The sequence below is a fragment of the Mus pahari genome, chromosome 6, assembly GCF_900095145.1.
Source record: "Mus pahari chromosome 6, PAHARI_EIJ_v1.1, whole genome shotgun sequence".
NCBI classification, from domain to species: Eukaryota; Metazoa; Chordata; class Mammalia; order Rodentia; family Muridae; genus Mus; species Mus pahari.
Genome location: NC_034595.1, coordinates 38,735,870 through 38,755,027, shown reverse-complemented (window position 1 = coordinate 38,755,027; position 19,158 = coordinate 38,735,870). Strand labels below are relative to the sequence as shown.

The following is a 19,158-nucleotide window of genomic DNA, read 5'->3' as shown; positions in this document are numbered from 1 at the left end:
TAAAGACTCACAACCACTTGTAACTCCATCTCCAGGACATCAAATGCTCTCTTCTGGCCTCCACAGGCACCTGCACTCATGTATCCAGACAGACAGACAGACAGACAGACAGACAAGCACACACACACATATTAAGTAGATAGCAAAATAAACAAAGGCTAAAGAGATCACTTAGTAGTTAGAGAACACTTGCTGCAGAATCATGAAAGCTGAGGTTCAGATCCCAGCACCCACAGAGCAAGCCCGGTATTTCATGAATGCAGAGGCATGTGCACACACAGGAGTACATGTGTGTGTGTGTGCGTGCACACACACACATGTGCATACAGCTACACATAGCAACAAAAAATTCATTATGATCTGATTTCTAAGTGCAGTAAAAGGGCATTACAGTGTTTTAAATACAATTTGACTTCATTTGTGATTTACCCAAGAGCGAATCATTTTTATATTACACTATTCACAATAAAGCCATATATACAAGACAGTAGTTAAGTTAAAATTAGAAAATAACCATGTAATAAATTTGCATAACTTAATAAAATCAACTAGGATTTCATTAGTGTTTTGGTTTATTTCTTTTTTATATTTTTATGAGGCAAGATTTTGATACACACACACACACACACACACACACACACACACATTTCTGTCTCAGCCTCCCAAGTGCTATGATATTGTGTAGCAACTTTCTACAAATTGAAACATTCCCTTCTTGAAAAAGCAGAGACTTAGGATATTAAACTACAGGAGTCTGGGAAACTTGACTCAGATTCATGAGGTCCCTCTCCTAGGTCATACGAACAGTAAATACTTGCACCATTCAGTATCTGGAAAAGACTGACCTACTGAGATACCTGCAAGTCCCGCGGCAATCACTAGGGTTCCAGCATCTATAACTCATTTAGGCTTCAGGGAGCCTAAATGATGCAGCTACATTTGAGTTGTCCCTGCTCCTCTGTGTAACTGCTCATCTATACTCTTGTGAGCAATCTCAATAAAGCAACTGGTTTCCAATTTGGACTTTGGGAGATTCATTAGTTTAGTGTCTCCAGGGTCCTCTATTAGGATGACAAGACCCCTGTTTGTGTCACCCAAAGAAACATAAGACTACAGGTAGAGACTGCCAGGCACCACTTACAAGTTTTACTGTTATGTAATGAGTATTTACTCTCAGGAGAACACTAAAACATGAAAAATTAGAAACTGAAATTTTTTTTCCCTCAAACATTTGTTTTCTTCATACACTCAAATTGCATTCATATCAAACTGACTGGGCTGGAATTTGTAAAGTTGCCTTCTTTAAAGAAAAGTACACAAAATCCTTTAGTAATAATTCTGTTCTAAAAGAAAAACTGTACTTACAGCAACAACAGCTTCAGCCACCCCCGTCAGCACAGCTGGCCTGAGAGAATGCAGCAGAATCTTACTCTCCAGTAAAACCAGCAGCAGCAATGTCGCACAATTCTCAGGGCCCAGGTTCATCAGCAAGGAGCTAAAGTTGGCTCCACTAGAGAACAGAGAAAGAAAGGATTGGGGAACTACTTTACTAAAACATACCAACATTTACTTATTAAACAGGTTAGGAACCTAATATTAATTTCAGTTCATAACTTAGCAAAATGCAACTAATTTAATGAGGTACTATATGGTGTGGTTCAAATGAACATTATTAAGAAAGATTTTCTGAAGCTCAAATTTGAGCTGAGTTCAAAGGTAGGAGCATAATGGGGCTGGGAGACAGCATTATGTAAGAACTCTGAAGCAGGAAACGCTAACGGCATAAGAAATCCAAGATAAGGGAGCATGTGAAAATAACAAGAGATTATGGTAAAGAGAAATGACTCAATTAAACTCATATTCATGAAAGGATGCACTGGCTGCAGGTAGATAAAGAACTGAAGGTCTAAGAGTAAAAGGATCAATCAAGAGGCTACTAACAAAATAGTTCAGAGAGTAGCTGGATTAGTGATGCAGATGAAAAGCAGAAAAGGGGTATATAGGAGGTGAGCATCCGCTCACCATGAACAATGACTTACAAACTGAATATGGGAAGGAGAGATGAGAAAGAAGCATTTCCTGTATTAGATCTTATAATTATGGATTTTGTAGAACGTCTGTGCACGAAATATGTGGACATGCATGTGATAGTCAGAAGACAGCTTTAAGTGTTGGTCTTTGGCACCTGTCATCTTTTGTTTTAGAGTCTATCCTTGGCCTAGAGCTTAACCAAGTGGGCTATCTGGCTCACCAATGATTCCTAGGGTGCATTTGTCTTTGATTCCTGTCTGCCCAGTGTTGGGACTACAGGCATGTACAACCCATACATGCTTTCTACATACATGGGCTCTGTGGACCAAAATTTAGATCCTCAAACTTGCAGGACAAACACTTCACCTACTGAATCGTTTCCCCAGCCTTTCAACTGTCTCAAAGGGCCTCCATATTAAATTAGCCACACCACCCACTTAGGTATCAAGGATGGCAATACTAAGTGACACCCTATCTTACCTAGTGTCATCCTGCCTCCAAAGTATTCTGACCCTTTTTCTTTTTGAGATTGAACTCAGGGCTTGTGTAAGCTGAACAAGTGCTACTACATGTACCCATAGTTCTTAAGACAAGATTTCATTAAGTTGCCCATGCTGGCCTTAAACATGCAATTCTTCTGCCTCAGTCTTCCAGGATTCTTGAATTACAAGCTTGTACCACCATGCTTAGCTCAGTAAAATATTTTAGAACATTTTCTTCCAAGCAAATAAAAATAGCATTTCAAATATAATAAAATGGGATGAGCGTGTGGCTCCTAAGGCCCAACATAAATAGTGTCCTGGGATCTAGCTATAGACAAACAAACAAACAGGCAAGCAAGCAAGCCATCATTACCTTAATGGTAAAGGTGTGGACACTGGCTGTGACAGTATTAATGCATCATGGACCGATAGCTTAAACAAACAAAAAGACAAATTAGCCACAGCAATTTTGCAGTCTCAATATTTTGATCAAGGGCTAAACAAAAAAATTGCTTAATATGCAGAAAGGTATGTAATTTTAAATACAGAGATGTAAATGATAACTGTAAATACTCAAGAGTTTTTTTTTTTTTTTTTTTTTTTTTTTTTTTTATCAGCTCTTCTTAAATTGATGACTGAATTTTGACCCAATTAGGAGGTTAAATGTACTTATTTAAAATTTTGGAATAATTTTTATAAGAGCCTCAAATTTATCCATTCAAAAAACTTAGTTAAGCATTTAGTAATTGTCTAATACAAATTAATACTTGCTGAACTGAAATACATTCAATACCTACAGTGTCTGACTTAGCCCTGCTATAAAGTATAAACAATATCGTAGAAGAACTATTAAATTGATTGTCTCATTAGACTCTAAAGCTACTCAGTGTCAGTTGTAATCTGCAATGATTCAGGAAGAGTCAGTAAATATACTGAAAGCTAAATATTTCACAACTTTCATACCAACCCGATCTCATTCCTATAGCCAAGCAATAAGTCTTTGAAATCTTGTCTGTACTGATTCTAGATAGTAAATGTCACAAGTTGTGCACCTACCTACCTAGGCCTGTCACTACCTAGGCCTAAGAAAGAAGCAGGTTCTTTAGTACAGTCTGAAAGTACTGTTAAAAGCTGTATTAATTTCCCTCTTTCCAAATAAATTTTAAATACTCAGCATTTAAATATTGAAATACTAAATACTATCAGTTACTCAGAAACTAAGGACATAACCATAACATAATTTTATGTTATGGGTTTAATTATTAAATTCAGATATGGAAAGGGCACACATGAACCAATGAAAACAATACCATGAATCATAAGTAGTATTTACTCCAGTTCTACTCACCTGGGGTCTAAAGACCGACTAGGAAAAAAATGTTCAATAAAGAATAGTCAGAACTTCAAACACACATATTGCTTCATCTCACACTCAAAGAACTTAGCACAAATTGACACGAATAGACTCCTTTTTCATTACCTGTACGAGGATTCTTGGTCTTTGTGGTGAAGGAAAAGGGATATTTTGCATAAAATGTGAAATGTGCCTAGAAAAGATTGTAAAATGAATACCATAGTTACTTTTCTTAAATGTATCTCAGATCTTAGCAAGCCTTTCATTCCATTATATATCATCTCAACAGAAAAACCATCTATTTAAAACTGAGCTAAAGAATAAACCTTTGCAAAGTATACTGGTAGATTCTTGTAATTCTGGTACTTAAAAGGTTGATGCAGGAGGATTACTCAAGTTGAAATCTAGCCTGGGCATCCAAGTGAGTTCTAGGCCAGCCTGCACCACAGAGTGAGACCTTGTCTAATAAAACCAAACAAAAACCATTATTTTCATCAGGAAAACAATAATACAGAAGTCACTCTATAAAATACAGAAGCAGCTAAGAATGACTACACTCTTGCAGTGAGCTTGAGTTAAGTTCATATGGCTCACAATAACCTACAACTCTAGCTTCAGGGGCTCCACGCCCCTCTTCTGGCCTCCATGGGTAATCATATACTTGTGGTAGACATATGTATGAACATGAACACACACAAATAAAAATAATATTTTTTTTAAAAAGCTATTTTTGCCAGGCAGTAAAGATATATACCTTTAATCCCAGCACTCAGAAGGCAAAGGTAGGCAGATCTCTGAGTTCAAGGCCAGCCTGGTCTACACAGTGAATTCCAGGGCAGCCAGGGCTACACAGAGAAACCCTGTCTTGAAAAATAAAAACAAACAAGAGTTATTTTTATAGCCCTGCTTATCAACGCCAATATAAGGAAGTATAAATAAGAAATTTAATCCTAGGGCTGGCTAGATGGCTCAGCAAGTAAGAGCACTGACTGCTCTTCCAAAGGTTCTGAGTTCAAATCCCAGCAACCACATGGTAGCTCACAACCACCCATAATGAAATCTGATGCCCTCTTTTAGTGTGTCTGAAGTCAGCTAGTGTACTTATGAATAATAATAAATAAATCTTTGGGCCGGAGCAGGCAGGGACCGAGCAAACAGAGTTGACCGGAACAAGCGGGGCCAGCCGGATCCTAAAAATTCAATTCCCAACAGCCACATGAAGGCTCACAACCGTCTGCATGGCTACAGTGTACTCACATACAAAGAATAAATAAATAACTCTTTAAAAAAAAAAAAGGAATTTAATCCTAGATTTCCTACTTGAACTTTGAACACCTAAATGCTATTTCTCTACTCACAATGTTTGTCAGGTTTCTCCAGAGATCTATGCTCTTAGGAGAGACAGAATGTATTATTTACCTTAACAGAAGAACAATGATCATATCATTGATCTCTGAGTCTACTGTAGAAACCATAGAACCTCAATTGCCCATAAGCTTGCTTACTTATCACCAATGTTAAATTTCACCTCAATGTAATTAATCTGAAAACCAAAAATTAAATTTAAAACCATAAAAATCCACTACCTTGCATTCTGGGAAAAAAAGTAGAAATCCTATTTTTACACTAAATGTTGTTGTGATGAGTTTACAAAAAGTTCTTAACCTTTCTTGGTTTGTTACTAAAGTCTTTATTAGATAAAAAAATAAGCAAAAAACATGAGCCAGAGAGATGGCTCAGTGGGTAGAAGTGTCTGCTACCAAGCCTGACAACCTGAGTTTGATTCCCCCAGAACCCACATGGTAGAAGGAGAGAACTGACACTCAGTTATCTTCTGACCTCTCTTTGTGTGCCTTAGTGGTATATACACATGTGTGCACATATATAAATGCACATACATAGTAAGTTTTTATTTATTCATTTATTTCATTCACTAATTTTAGGTGTCTGAATGTTTTGTTTACATGTATGTCTGTACATGACATGTGGAGGTCAGAAGAGTACATTAGATATCTAGAACTAGAGTTATGAGTAATGAGGGTGCTGGAAATCCAACCCAAGTCTTCTGCAAGAACAAGTACTCTTACCTGAACCATCCCTCTTAGCCTCAAAAATAAATGACCCATGCATACCTATAAAGTCTCTGAACACAGAAACCAAGAGGCCTAGGAGTTTGCAGCCAGTCTGGGCTACAAAGAGAACTCTGTCTGAAAACAAAACGAAACAAGAAACCTGCAGCCCTCAGAGCTCCACATCTATTTTCCTTCCTTATAAAACATTTCCATGACAAAGAGAATGAAGCATTCTGCCTCATGCTAAAATGGCACATTTAAAATCAGTTAATTTACCTTTCTAATTTCTCCATTAGTTTAGAGATGAACACTCATTATACTTAGATCTTGTATTGGCCACTTACACAAAGCACATGTGTATATTCACTATCTTGATTTCTAAAGAACGAATAGGAAAAACCCACACATCTATGCAAGTTAACTCCTCACCAGAATTCTTAAGACATCATGAGGCCATGGTTATCAACTCCAACTTCAAGTTCCTAATTGCAACGATTCAGGTGGGGGAGGGAATAAGCTATTCAGGTGGAGGAGGGAATAAGCTATTCAGGTGGAGGAGGGAATAAGCTATTCAGGTGGAGGAGGGAATAAGCTAAAATAAGGTGACTTTGACTCTCCTTTCCTTTTAACTCAGCTGCTAAGTTAAATAAACAATGAAAAAGAGCATTACACATTTGATTTCCAAAGACATGACTCCTCCTCATTATACATACTTTTCAATGGGAAGAGGATGTGGTCCAGACACAGAAACTTTGTAGATAAACATAAGAAATTTCTTAAAAGCTTCAAAAAAAGGCCAGTGTGAAAGCAAACAAATGCACTTGTTTGAGTTGATGGGTTTGGAGATGGCTTTTCTCTCCACGGGGGTCAATAGGCCCAGCTGTGTAAGTTGTTTCTCTGTTAGAAGTTCTCGAGAGTAAGGTTCATAAAACTGGATGGCAGCTCCATACACCTACAGTCAAAGAACTGTTGTAAGACTTGAAATTGTTTTTGAAAATTCATCTTTTTCTCTATATTTTTCTCTCTTTATATTTCATACTGGATATTAAACCCCAAACCCCAAGCATCTTAGGCAACCACTCTATCAGGAGATATTCATACACAATGCTCTTTTTTAAACAAATATTTTCTGGGACTACATACCAAATAGATAAATAAAATGAAATATCTCAACCAGAAATTTCAACCCAAACTCAACCAGATTTTGATGCAAATCCATCTAGATCATCCCACACAGTGTGATTAAATATTTTAAGCATACATTATCTACATTAAGAAAGAAAGAGAAGGGGAGAACAGCAAACAGCAGAACCGGATAGGAAAGAATAGACTAGAAAGAGGAAAGGGCAACCTTTCATGCAGGCGGGGTAGCTCAGCAGGCACATTTAACCCTGTAAGCCTGACACTGAATCCAAACTGCCAACTTCCATAATAGGAGAGAACTGACTCCTAAAAGTTCCCCTCTGACCTCTACAGGCACATGCAACACATGTATTCCTACACTCACACATGCATCTTTTTTTAAAAAAGGCAACCTTCTTCTGACTTGTTCTCACTTTTAACCACTCCATGTATTTTTACCCAACATCTAGAGTATGCTAAGGACCTTACTCAACTTGTACTTGCTTGTATGCTGTTTTCCAGAACACTGACTATACAGAAACATACAGTTGGTCACATGTGTCATTTTTTCAATGTTCCTACATGTGAAGGTACATGTGCCATGGCACTTTGCACCATGATGCAGGGTCTCCGCTGTTTGCCTTTATATATGCCCAGCTAAGTAGCCCAGCAAGCTTCTGGGACTCTCCTGTCCCTGCGTCCCATCTTAGCACTAGAGTTACCACTGAGGTTACTACGTGACTACTCTATCTGGCTTTATGTGGGTCTATGGATTCAAACGTGGGTCCTCATACCTGCATTACAAGAAATTAAGCACTGAGCCACCTCTTCTGCCAACATTAATTTTCTTTTTCTCTTAAGATACATAACCCTGACTTGTCTGAAACTCAGAGATTCACCTGTTTCTGCCACTTGAGTATTGGGGTTAAAGGCAGGTGTCACTCACCTCTGGACATATTAACTACTGCTAGGAATACAACTCAGTGGCATTAATCTTCACAATAGTGTGTAACCATCACTGTTATCCACTTTCAAATTCTTTTTTTTAATCACCAAGGAGAAGATCTGTACCCCTTAAACAATAACTTCTCAATTCTCCCACTCCTAATTCAAATTATTAGTAGTTTCTATTCTGTCTCAATAAAATTGCCTATTCTAATGGTACCTACTATAGTTACAAGCAGTGTTTATTCTTTTTGTGTCTTGCTTACTTTTCTTAGCATGTTTTAAAAGTTCATTCATGTTAAAGCATGTAGTTGAATTTTACCTTTTTAAGGCTGAGTAATATTTTATAGAATACATAAACAAAATTCCACTTTCCTTTCACCCTTCAGTGGACACTTGCACTGTGATAATACTGTAAGAATACTGGCATCCAGGTTCAGTGAGTCCCAGGTTCTCTAGGTACAGTCTTCAGAAGAGAACAACTTCATCAAGTAATTAATTCTGTTTTCCTTTTGAAAGAGCTTCCAATCTGTTGTTCGTACAAGATTCAAGGGTTCCACTTTCTCTATATTCTCAGTAATACTGACTTTCTGATTTTTTTACTGCTACAACAGCCAACCTAATATATGTGAAATGCTACTTTACCATAACTTTGCATCTCCAAATTACAGGAAGCTGAGCATCCCTTACAAGCTTACTGGTCATTTATATCTCTTTGGAGAAATGTTTATTTAATTCTGTGTGGTGGTTTGAATAAGAACAGCCTTATAGGCTCATAGATTTGAATGCTTAGTCATCAAGGAGAAGGATTAGGAGGTGTGGCCTTGTTGGAAGAAATGCAGCACTGGGAGTGGGTTTTGAAGTTTCTTTTCTTTTTTTTCTGAAATCTCACATTTTGTTTTATTCGATATTTTCTTCATTTACATTTCAAATGTTATCCCCTTTCCTAGTTTCCTCTCCAAAAATCCCCTATACCCTCCCCCCTCTCCCGCTCCCCAACCCACCCACTCCCGCTTCCTGGCCCTGGCATTCCCCTGTACTGGGGCATATGATCTTCACAAGATCAAGGGCCTCTTCTCACATTGATGGTGACTAGGCCATCTTCTGCTACATATGCAGCTAGAGACATGAGCTCTTGGGGTACTGGTTAGTTCATATTGTTGTTCCTCCTATAGGGACAGACCCCTTCAGCTCCTTGGGTACTTTCTCTAGCTCCTCCATTGGGGGTCCTGTGTTCCATCCAATAGATGACTGTGAGCATCCACTTCTGTATTTGCCAGTCCAACCTAGCCCCACTTTCTCACTTTCTCTTCCTCAAGTCCATGAATTAGGATGCAGAACTCTAAGCTCCTTCTCCAGCACCATGTCTGCCTGCATGCTGAATGCTTCCCAGCATGATGATAATGAATAAGCTCTGAAAGTATGAGCCACCCCAATCAACTGTTTTCTCTTATGAGAGTTACCTTGGTCATGGTATCTTTTCACAGTAATAGAACTGTGTGTGGTGATTAATCTTGGTTGTCAACTTGACACACGGGAAGAGGTTTGGAACCTCAATTAAAGAACTACTTCTACCGCAATGGCCTGCGGCCGTAAGTGTGAGGCATTTTCTTGAATGCAAATTGATGTCTCAGAGCCCTGCCCACTGTGGGCAGTACCATTTCTACAAAGGTAAGCCTGGGCTGTTTTAAAAAGTAGTTGAAAATGAGATGGAGAAAGACAGTAAAACATTTTCATCCATTCATCATTGCTTCAATTCCTGCCCTGACTTCCCTCAATGATAGACTGTGACTTGAAAGTGTAGGATGAAGTAAACCACTTTCTCCCCCAGTTGCTTTAGGCCATGGTGTTTATCACAACAACTGAAATCAAACTAAGACACAGTCCTTTGATCCATTTTTGAATTGGGATGGTCAAGACTTTGTTGTTAGTGTGTTTATATATTTGAATATAAACACTTATTATGAGCTAGGGGTATAAACAGAACACTTTGCCTGCAAAGCAATCTCCGCATTAAATCTCCATCAGAAAAAATAAAAGCCTTTTAAGATACATATTTTGCAAATATTTTCTCCCTTCTTGTCAACTGTAGTTTCTTACAGGCTCTTAAAATGGTGGTGGTGGTGGTGGTGGGGCTTTTCGGTTTGTTTGTGTTAAGGTAGTCTCACGAAATCCTGGTTGGCTTCAGACTTGAGAGGCTCAGGCTCCTTGTCCAAATGCTAAGCCACGGGTGTGCACCACTCATATATTCTTTGATAGATCGAAGTTTTTTATTTTGGTGAAATCTAACTTAGCCATTTCTTTTCTGTTTTGACTTTTTGGTCACATTAGCAAATTCAATGGCATGCACGAAGATTTTATCATTAGAAAGAAGGAATATGAATGTGTGTGTGTACAGGCATGTTTTCAATGTGGAGATCAGAGAGCCAATCTGTGCAATCAGTTCTCTCTTTTTACTTTTATGTGGGCCCAGGTGACCAAAGTCAGACGACCAGGCTTGTGGGGCGTGTGCCTGTGCCTTTACCTTTCTGGCCAGTCCTCCAAGAGACTTTTACTTTTCAGTCCTTAAGACGAAGCCTGAGTTAGAATCTGAGTTTAGCATGTGATTTGGTTGCTTGTCTGGTGATGGTAATACAACTCAAGGCTGCATACAGCAAGCTCTAGATCACAGAGTTACAGCTGATTTTCACATGGTCTAATCCCCCACCTGGCTGTCGGTCACATCTAAACTATTCTCCCTTTTTCTCCAGTTATCTGAAGTTATAGGTCCCTATAAGGCCTGAACTATCTGCTATTCCTCAGCCACCCTGTAAAGCACCATGGCAGGCTAATAGCTGTGTTCTATGTTAGGTAACTATTCTCACCTCCACCCACTACGACAACTCTCATCAGGATTACCAATAGTGACCTAGCAAACATACTTTCAGTGCTTTACCTCCTTCTACTCTCTAAAGCAAAACTAAAACTCACAGTCCTAGCTTCAAAATCCTTACTTCTCTGGTATGAAAGTAAACACTTCTTTATTCTGCTAACTTCTTTCTTTCCCACAGTAGATCCAATTCGCTCATCATTTAAAAATAGCCATTTTTCAGCTAATTCTATTGGGAAAATTTCAATCTCTAATGGTTTGAACTACAACCATCTCACTAACAGAACACCAATCTTTACTTTTGTCTGACCTTGTCCCAGAAATCAATTCCTATGTCCAGATGTCTAAGTAACATCTTTATCTAGACAGACCGGACAACATAAGCCACTATTTTTAAAAGTGAAGAAACACTGGGAGGATGGCTGAGTGAATGAAGCACTTGCCATACAAGCACGAGAAACTGAGCTCAGATCCCCAGTACCCAAGAAAGTGCTAGCCACTAAAACGAAGTCTTTGCTAGTCTACTCTTTTGGAATTCACTTATTGAACCTTTTTTTTTTTTTTTTTTTGGTTTTTCGAGACAGGGTTTCTCTGTATAGCCCTGGCTATCCTGGAACTCACTTTGTAGACCAGGCTGGCCTCGAACTCAGAAATCCGCCTGCCTCTGCCTCCTGAGTGCTGGGATTAAAGGCGTGCGCCACCATGCCCGGCTTATTGAACCTTTTAACTCTGTGTGTTATATTTTTGTTATCTGCTTTTTTGTTTGTTTGTTTAAGACAGGGTCCCACTATCCCCTGCTGGAACAAAATTTCTATGTAGACTGACTGGCCTCAAACTTAGAGATTCACCTGCTTCCCAAGTGCAAGAATTAAAGGTATGTACCACCATGCCCAGTCATATCTGCTATATTTTTGAATTTCATGTTCTACCCTTCTCAGTGCTACATTTTAGAAAGTCTACCTTCCTCCTCATTAATTCTCCCTTTGGGTATTTATATGTATGTTGTTGAAACCACGTGCTGAAAGCTAGGCATGGTAGAACATGCCTATAATTCAACACAAGAGGCTAAGGCAAGAAGGTTCATATAGGGCTGGAGAGATGGCCCAGCGGTTAAGAGCACTGACTGCTCTTCTGAAGGTCCTGAGTTCAAACCCCAGCAACCACATGATGGCTCACAACCACAGCTACAGTGTACTCATTTACATAAGCTACATTGTGAGACACTATCTCAAAAAAACAAACAAACAAATAAACAAAATCAAAGTCAGTGAATTTTAAATGAATTGATTTTTTTTAATGTTAAAGATCATATTCCTAATTTCTAGTCTTCTGTTTTCCTCTGTTTATTAATTTTGTTTGTTCATTTGTTTTGAGACAGGATCTCTCTATGTACCTCTGGTTATCCTGGAACTCACTATGTAGATCAGGCTGGCCTTGAACTCACAGATTTCTTTGAACCTGCCTCCCAATCACAGTTTTCATGTCACTTTTCAAAAATTGTATAAACTTGATTATTTTAAAGAAGCTTCCAAATAAAGTTTAAAAGTCATATATTAAAATCAACCTGACCCAAAGTCTGCTAATTCTGTGTAGAAGTTCACTGTGTTGTACATACCTTGGGATTGGTTATTTTTTACTTTTACACTGGGAATTATAGTAATATCTTTTATCCAAATAATCCTAACATTCAAATAAATATGAACCACTTTACAACATTAAAATATGGACAAAACAGGTTTAATCAATAAGACACAAAATATACCTTTTCAGCTGAAGACCCTGTCAGGACAAATGTTGAGAAAACAGGAAGTGGGTATTTGGTTTGAGGATCCCAGCATTCAATAGTGGCTCCCATAGGAAGGCAGAAGAGAGGCACAGATTCTGAGAGCGGAAAAGACTCATAGTCTTCTTCCGGATATCGAAAAATCAAACCTTTCAAAGAAAGGATAACATTTCTTTTTTAAAAAATCACTTTTATATAAATTATTCATAATACATACTTAATAACACACTGTAATATCAAATTTCTTAGAAATATTTGTATGCAATTTTTAAATTAATTTTTCTATAACAGAAATTAAGATAAGCCAATCTATACTTTATATATTATCCTTGAACTTATAATGACAACATAAAATGTAAAATATTCCAGGATAGCCAGGGTTCCATTAGATGGAGAAACCCTATCTCAAAGAACCAAAAAAAAAAAGATACTAATAAAGAATTCAGCCAATCTGATCAACAATCAACATATTTTTTTAACCGAAATATGTCAATACCATGTAAAGAATAAGAAATATAAAGGCAAATTTACTAATTACTTCAGTTAATCTTTAGGAAAAATTCAAAGAAGAGATAAATGTTATTTCTTAAATGTAAGACAGTGCTGAAAGCTCCAGTGTAAAAGGCATTCACATAAGTATGCGACTCCCAGGAAGGAGGGCAAGTAGCAAGCAGCACTGAGAGCCTTCACAGAGCCCCTTCAGAAAAGCAGCTACACCATCAATTCACTGGCCTCAATGTCACCAACATACAGCCTACTTCCAAGCTAAAACTCGGTATTCTGTGTGGAAAATTCAGATTCTAAATACTTTTGCAACCTTTCTGTAAATATTTTAGGTTTGAGCACTGTCTATTGGTACCATCTCCTTTTCAAAGGAAAGACTTCAAGGTAATTGTGTATTATAGACACAATAATATCATATTCTAAAATGATCCTGAATTTCCTATTAATTGTTGCTTTTGTTTTATATAAGGTAAATGGTTTAATTCCTTAGTATAAATGATGTTATGAGGACAAGAGTTTTCAGAAATGAATTTGCCTAATGTTCCTAAAATAAAATTTCATCTCAAAAAACTGCACAAGCAAAAGTAATTGACATTGCTTCTTTTCACAAAGAAGCATTCCAGTATCTGCTATTTACAACTGGAGCATACCTGTATTTTCAGATTTTATCCCACCATACCAGTGGGATGAAGAAGTCACACTTAAATCTTTACAGCCCTTGACACTTTAGTGTTCAGTTAGAATGTGGCGATAGATTTCCCAAAAACTTCATGGCAGAAAAGTTTCTCAGGCCCTCCTCTCCTCCATATAGCTGATTCTTTGCAACAAGAGAGAAAGGAAGCAAGTCCACCTTTCATGGCAAGTAACATGTGCTTTCAAATCAGACACACAAAGATAAGAGAAGGAAATGTAAGAAGTAAAGACGCAGTTTGACACCTTTATGATTGCCCAAATACAAAGACAAAGAGTAAGCAATTTCCACTGAATTATTAAATCTATTAGTGTAGACCAAAAGCTTGGAGGTTTATGCCTCAAATGCTTGCTTGAACAGAAGTTTAAATTTAACAACATATAAAGGGTGGTATCAGTAAATCTAACATCATATAATATGAAAACTTCAGCATTTACATGCTAAAATTATAATTAATAAGTAAATCAATTCTACAAAGAATATAACGGAACATATTTTGTCTCTTCTAGCCAGCCCAATGTTTCAAGCATTCAGGTTTGTTCAACTGGGAGATCTTTAGTTCACTTACCAGCTTTATATGCTATTGCATTTGAAGCAGGCACAGACTTCTTGTAACACAGAAACACATTGGAACCCCACTGTAAAAAGATAAATAAGTTTTCAAAAACCTAACCAAAGGTTAGGAAAGGGTGGAACTAATGATCTTTAATGTCATTTAGAGATTTTGATATTTATCCACACAAATTATTTACAACTCTTAGTGAGCCAGGAGGGGTGATACCTGCCTGTAATCCCAGCATTCAGGATGAGAAAGCAGAGGGTAGTGAATTTGAGGCCACCCTGGGTTACAAAATACAAAGATCCTGCCTTTAAAAACAAACAAAAAGAGCAATGGTGGTACACACCTTTAATCCCAGCACTCTAGAGGCAGAGGCGAGAGGATGCCTATGAGTTTTGAGGCCAGCCTGGTCTACAGAGCAAGTTCCAGGTTAGCCATGGTCACACAGAGAAACCCTGTGTGGGGGTGGGGGGCTGGGGGGAAGTGGCAGGAAGAGTTGGGTGTCTTAGTTATTAATAAATGCCTTCCTAGTAAGTGTGAGACCCTGAGTTTGATCCTTCAGTGCCACAGAAAATTGGGCTTGGTGATACATACATGTTATCTTGGGCTTGGTGATACATACATGTTATCTTGGCACTGGGGAGGTGGAGACTATGGAGACTGGGAGTTCAAGGTCTTCTTTACCTACAGAGCCATTTCCAGACCAGCCTGGGATGGCATGCATGAGACTCTGACTCAACAACAACAGTAATAACTATTCTTAAACTAAAACCTACATTTATAAGGGTAGAATTCAATTCCAGCACCCGAAAATAAACAAACAAACAAATAAATAAAAACACTATTTACCAAGCAGACTATATGGAATAACGTAAAAATGTGACAACACTAACTAGAAAGAAACAAGTTGGTTTTTTGGTTTTGTTTTTTTTAAAGACAGTTTCAAAAAGTTTAGAGTTGATGGGGCCAGTGGATGATGGCTCAGTGGACAAAGGTGCTCACTGTTAAGCCTGACAACCTTAGTTCAATCTCCTGGGAGCCACATGCTAGAAAAAGAGACTCAACTCCCACATGCTAGAAAAAGTGATCTCCTGTCCTCCATGTGTGCACATATGCAAGGCAACATGCACATGCACGAGGGTGGGGTGGGGTAACTTTTTAAAAAGCTTATAGTTTTTATTCAGAGCCTACTAGTGCTTGAAAGAAAGAAAGCCACATAAAGAGGAACAGACACTAAAGCCCAAAATAGGAAAGTCTGAATTCCCTAGGAGATTATGAGGTTATCGACTCCACTAACAGTTATGGATGTATGCATCACCATCTATCTTCACAATAAATCTAACCCAACAATAAGCATTAGTCTTATAAAACTATAACTCAAATGCATATGCCCAATTTCCTTCTTCACAACTCTGTGTGTTTATTTGAAGCAGGTCTGACTTTTGTAGCCCAGATTGGCTAAGGAATGCTCTATTCCGCCAAGGTTGGCTTTGAACTCTTCTGCCTACACCTCAGTGCTGGGATTATAGTCATGTCTGAATTTTAGTAGCCCTGTTAAAAAGTAAAACCACAATGTAAGGGAGAGTTCCCAATCAATCTATCTGAAACTGTTCTTAAAGCTATTGGAATCCAAAAGTTAATAAATCTCTATATTGATACAACAGAAAATATTAAAATATACATATACATAAAATCCCAAGCTGAAATTATACTTTTTCTGTGTCATGAGAATATTAAAAATCATGATTTATGTATATTAGAAAGACACAGATAGTACTCCATAATAAGGGAGCTAATCTAGTATGTCCAAGACCCTGGTTTAATGCCCAGCTCCACAAGTCCTTTTAAATGTAAAAAATGGAGACATAAAAATATAAACAAGAATCGTAAAAAGATGAAAATATACTATGGACCCAGTATTAAACTTTTTTTGCTTATTTCCAAACAAAACTTTGAAAAGGAAATAACTTTGTTCTTACCATGCCACAGTTTAAATTTTTATCAACTTTGCAGAAAGTATGAGGAGGGGTTTCTCCTTTACTGGTTATAATAACACAGATATCAGTTACAGCCAAGGAATTCTGGGATCGCACTGGAGGAGCCCTTCGATAGGTGATAAAGATTCTTTGAGAAGTAGTTGAACTATTGTTGACATTGGCACAGCGGCCGTATGGCGTGGCTTGGATCACTTCACATCCTGGAATAAGCCTTTCTTTCCCTTCATATAGCACTCTGTATGACAGGGAGGGAAGGGAGAGAAAGGTTTTAAGTTAATGCTGTTTTCTTCTTGAAATGAGCAAACAAAATTTTAGACATTTCTGTTGCTCTCCAAACTTCAACCATAACTAAAATTATTATTTTAGAAATTGTACTTCTCTGGATTATTTTTTAAAGGCATAAACATGATTTAAGAAGTAAAAGTTGGATTGAGCCATTCAACTTTTCATGACAAGACACATAAGGAAGGAACGGGAATACTACAGACATCTTCAGGTCAGGCTCTTCCAATTCTACAGAGTATTCAGGTGGTTTAGATAAACAAGCCTCCTAATTCTTGTCACACTTTTATCTTCAAAAATCCTTAGACAGAACGAACTCCACTTACTAGGGAGGCAGAGGCAGGAGGATAGCCATTACTTCAAGGCCCACCTGGGCTATACAAGTTCCAGGCCAGACAGGGAGAGGAAGCAAACAACAACAACGAAGCATGCGATCAGGTGAGTACATGTGCCAAGCATCCCAAGTGAGGCACAAGACTAAAAAAGTCCAAGGCCTGCCTTGGATACACAGGGAACTCCAGTTCAGCCTGGTCTACAAAGTGAAATCCTGTATCAAAACAAACAAACAAAAACACCCAACCCTCTCTGGCTTGAGAAGTAGCTCAGTAGGTAAGGGCACTTAGTGCCAAGCCAACCTTAGCTCTGATCACTGAGACCCACATGGTAAAAACAGACAAATAACTCCTGTAGGCTGAACTCCACATATACCCCCACACACACATTTGTACATGTACAAAGTAATTTTTAAAATGTAATTTCAAAAATAAGTAAAAAAAAAAAAAGTATACAAAATGTGAAAAAAATCTGCACGTAACAAAAAATAGTACAAATTTTAAATGTACACACAACAGGATATGGTAGCACACCATGTATAATTAGACTGCCTCAGGAAAACAAAGAGGGCCAGGTGTGGTGGACCTTTCCTCCCAGAACTACTCAGGGAGAAGAGGCAAATAGATCGCTACATAAGTATGAGCTCAAGGTCAGTCAGAGCTAAGTAGTGAGACTCTGTCTCAAAAACATTAAGTCACCACGTTGGGCTGGAGAGAGAGCTCCGTAGTTAAGAGCACACCTGCTCTACCAGGAGACTCAGGTTGGATTCCCAACACCCACATGGCGCACAGACATACATAACACAAAACACCCTCACACATAAAGTAAACAATAAATACTTTTAAAAGTAAGTAAAAATTTTAAAAATATATAAATTAATAAGGCAGCACAAAGCTTGGTGAAGGACATATGAGAACTCTGTTGCCCTTGCAGTTTCTGTGCCAGGACTCAGATCAGCTAAGCAGGACTGAAAGCTCTAGACTGGGCTGTGCAGTTAGACCATATCTCTAGAAACCAAGTAAGTACTGTTTTTAAAAAATGCTTAAGGGCTGGAGAGATGGCTCAGTGGTTAAGAGCACTGACTGCTCTTCCGAAGGTCCTGAGTTCAAATCCCAGCAACCACATGGTGACTCACAACCATCTGTAATGAGATCTGATGCCCCCTTCTGGTGCAACTACAGTGTACTTAGATATAATAATAAATAAATCTTTAAAAATAAAAAATAAAAAAATAAAAAATGCTTAAAATGAAATGCCCCTGTTTTTTAAAGTAGGCGAAGAAATAAACAGACATTCAAAAAAGACATGCAAATGGTCAAAACCACAATTCTCGTGTGTGTGTGTGTGTGTGTGTGTGTGTGTGTGTGTGTGTGTGTGTGTTGAGGGTGGGGTTAGCTCTAAGACAGGCTTTCAAGTAATCTATCAAACTAGATATATAGCCAAATAGCCTTGAATACTGATCCTGCCAAGATCACAGGCCAGTACCTTTATGACCACCGGATTCTACCATCAGTTTTTATAGCAGTAGTTATAATAAACATGACACTTCAATAAAATATCCACACATAGTAAATCATCAGGGGATTATAAAAGTAATATCATTTTCAAAGAAAAATATCAACACAAATTTTTGAAATTAAGTCTTTGCAGCAGTTACAAAAAAGAAATCTTAACGGATAATTAACAAACTATAACTACTGATTTTTTTAATGGTTTATTTTTATTTATGTCTATATGAGGGTGTCAGATCCTGTGGATTTACAGGCAGTTGTGAGCTGCAATATGAGTTATGGGAATTGAACCCAGGTCCTCCAAAAAAGCAGCCAGTGTTCTTAACTACCGAGTCATCTCTCAGCCTCCCACAACAGCTACTGAAAAAAGTTTTTTGGTTTTCTTGGTTGGTTGGTTGGTTGGTTGGTTGGTTGGTTTGGTTTTTCAACACAGCCTTAGCTGTCCTGGAGGTCACTGTGTAGACCAGACTGGCCTGGAAACTCAGAGATCTGCCTCTGCCTCTCTGCCTCTGCCTCTCTGCCTCTGCCCCTCTGCCTCTGCGCCTCTGCCTCTGCGCCTCTGCCTCTGCCCCTCTGCCTCTGCCCCTCTGCCTCTGCCCCTCTGCCTCTGCGCCTCTGCCTCT

General features: G+C 38.2%; 1 protein-coding gene across 3 annotated transcripts in view; it reads right to left on the bottom strand.

Annotated features, from left to right (window-relative positions):
* Positions 1-19,158, bottom strand: part of Dennd4c (DENN domain containing 4C) — a 95,867-nt gene that overhangs the window by 56,884 nt on the left and 19,825 nt on the right. For 2 of the 3 annotated variants that reach the window (XM_021200378.1, XM_021200377.2), the window contains exons 3-9: positions 16,392-16,644; positions 14,422-14,491; positions 12,638-12,807; positions 6,653-6,891; positions 3,994-4,060; positions 2,887-2,945; positions 1,366-1,510 (exon numbers count right to left, since the gene is read on the bottom strand). In XM_021200378.1, coding sequence (XP_021056037.1) covers positions 1,366-1,510; positions 2,887-2,945; positions 3,994-4,060; positions 6,653-6,891; positions 12,638-12,807; positions 14,422-14,491; positions 16,392-16,644 — 1,003 coding nt within the window. Of the gene's footprint in view, positions 1-1,365; positions 1,511-2,886; positions 2,946-3,993; positions 4,061-6,652; positions 6,892-12,637; positions 12,808-13,812; positions 13,893-14,421; positions 14,492-16,391; positions 16,645-19,158 lie in introns of those variants that run through there. The other variant, XM_029539682.1, reaches the window with a different exon arrangement.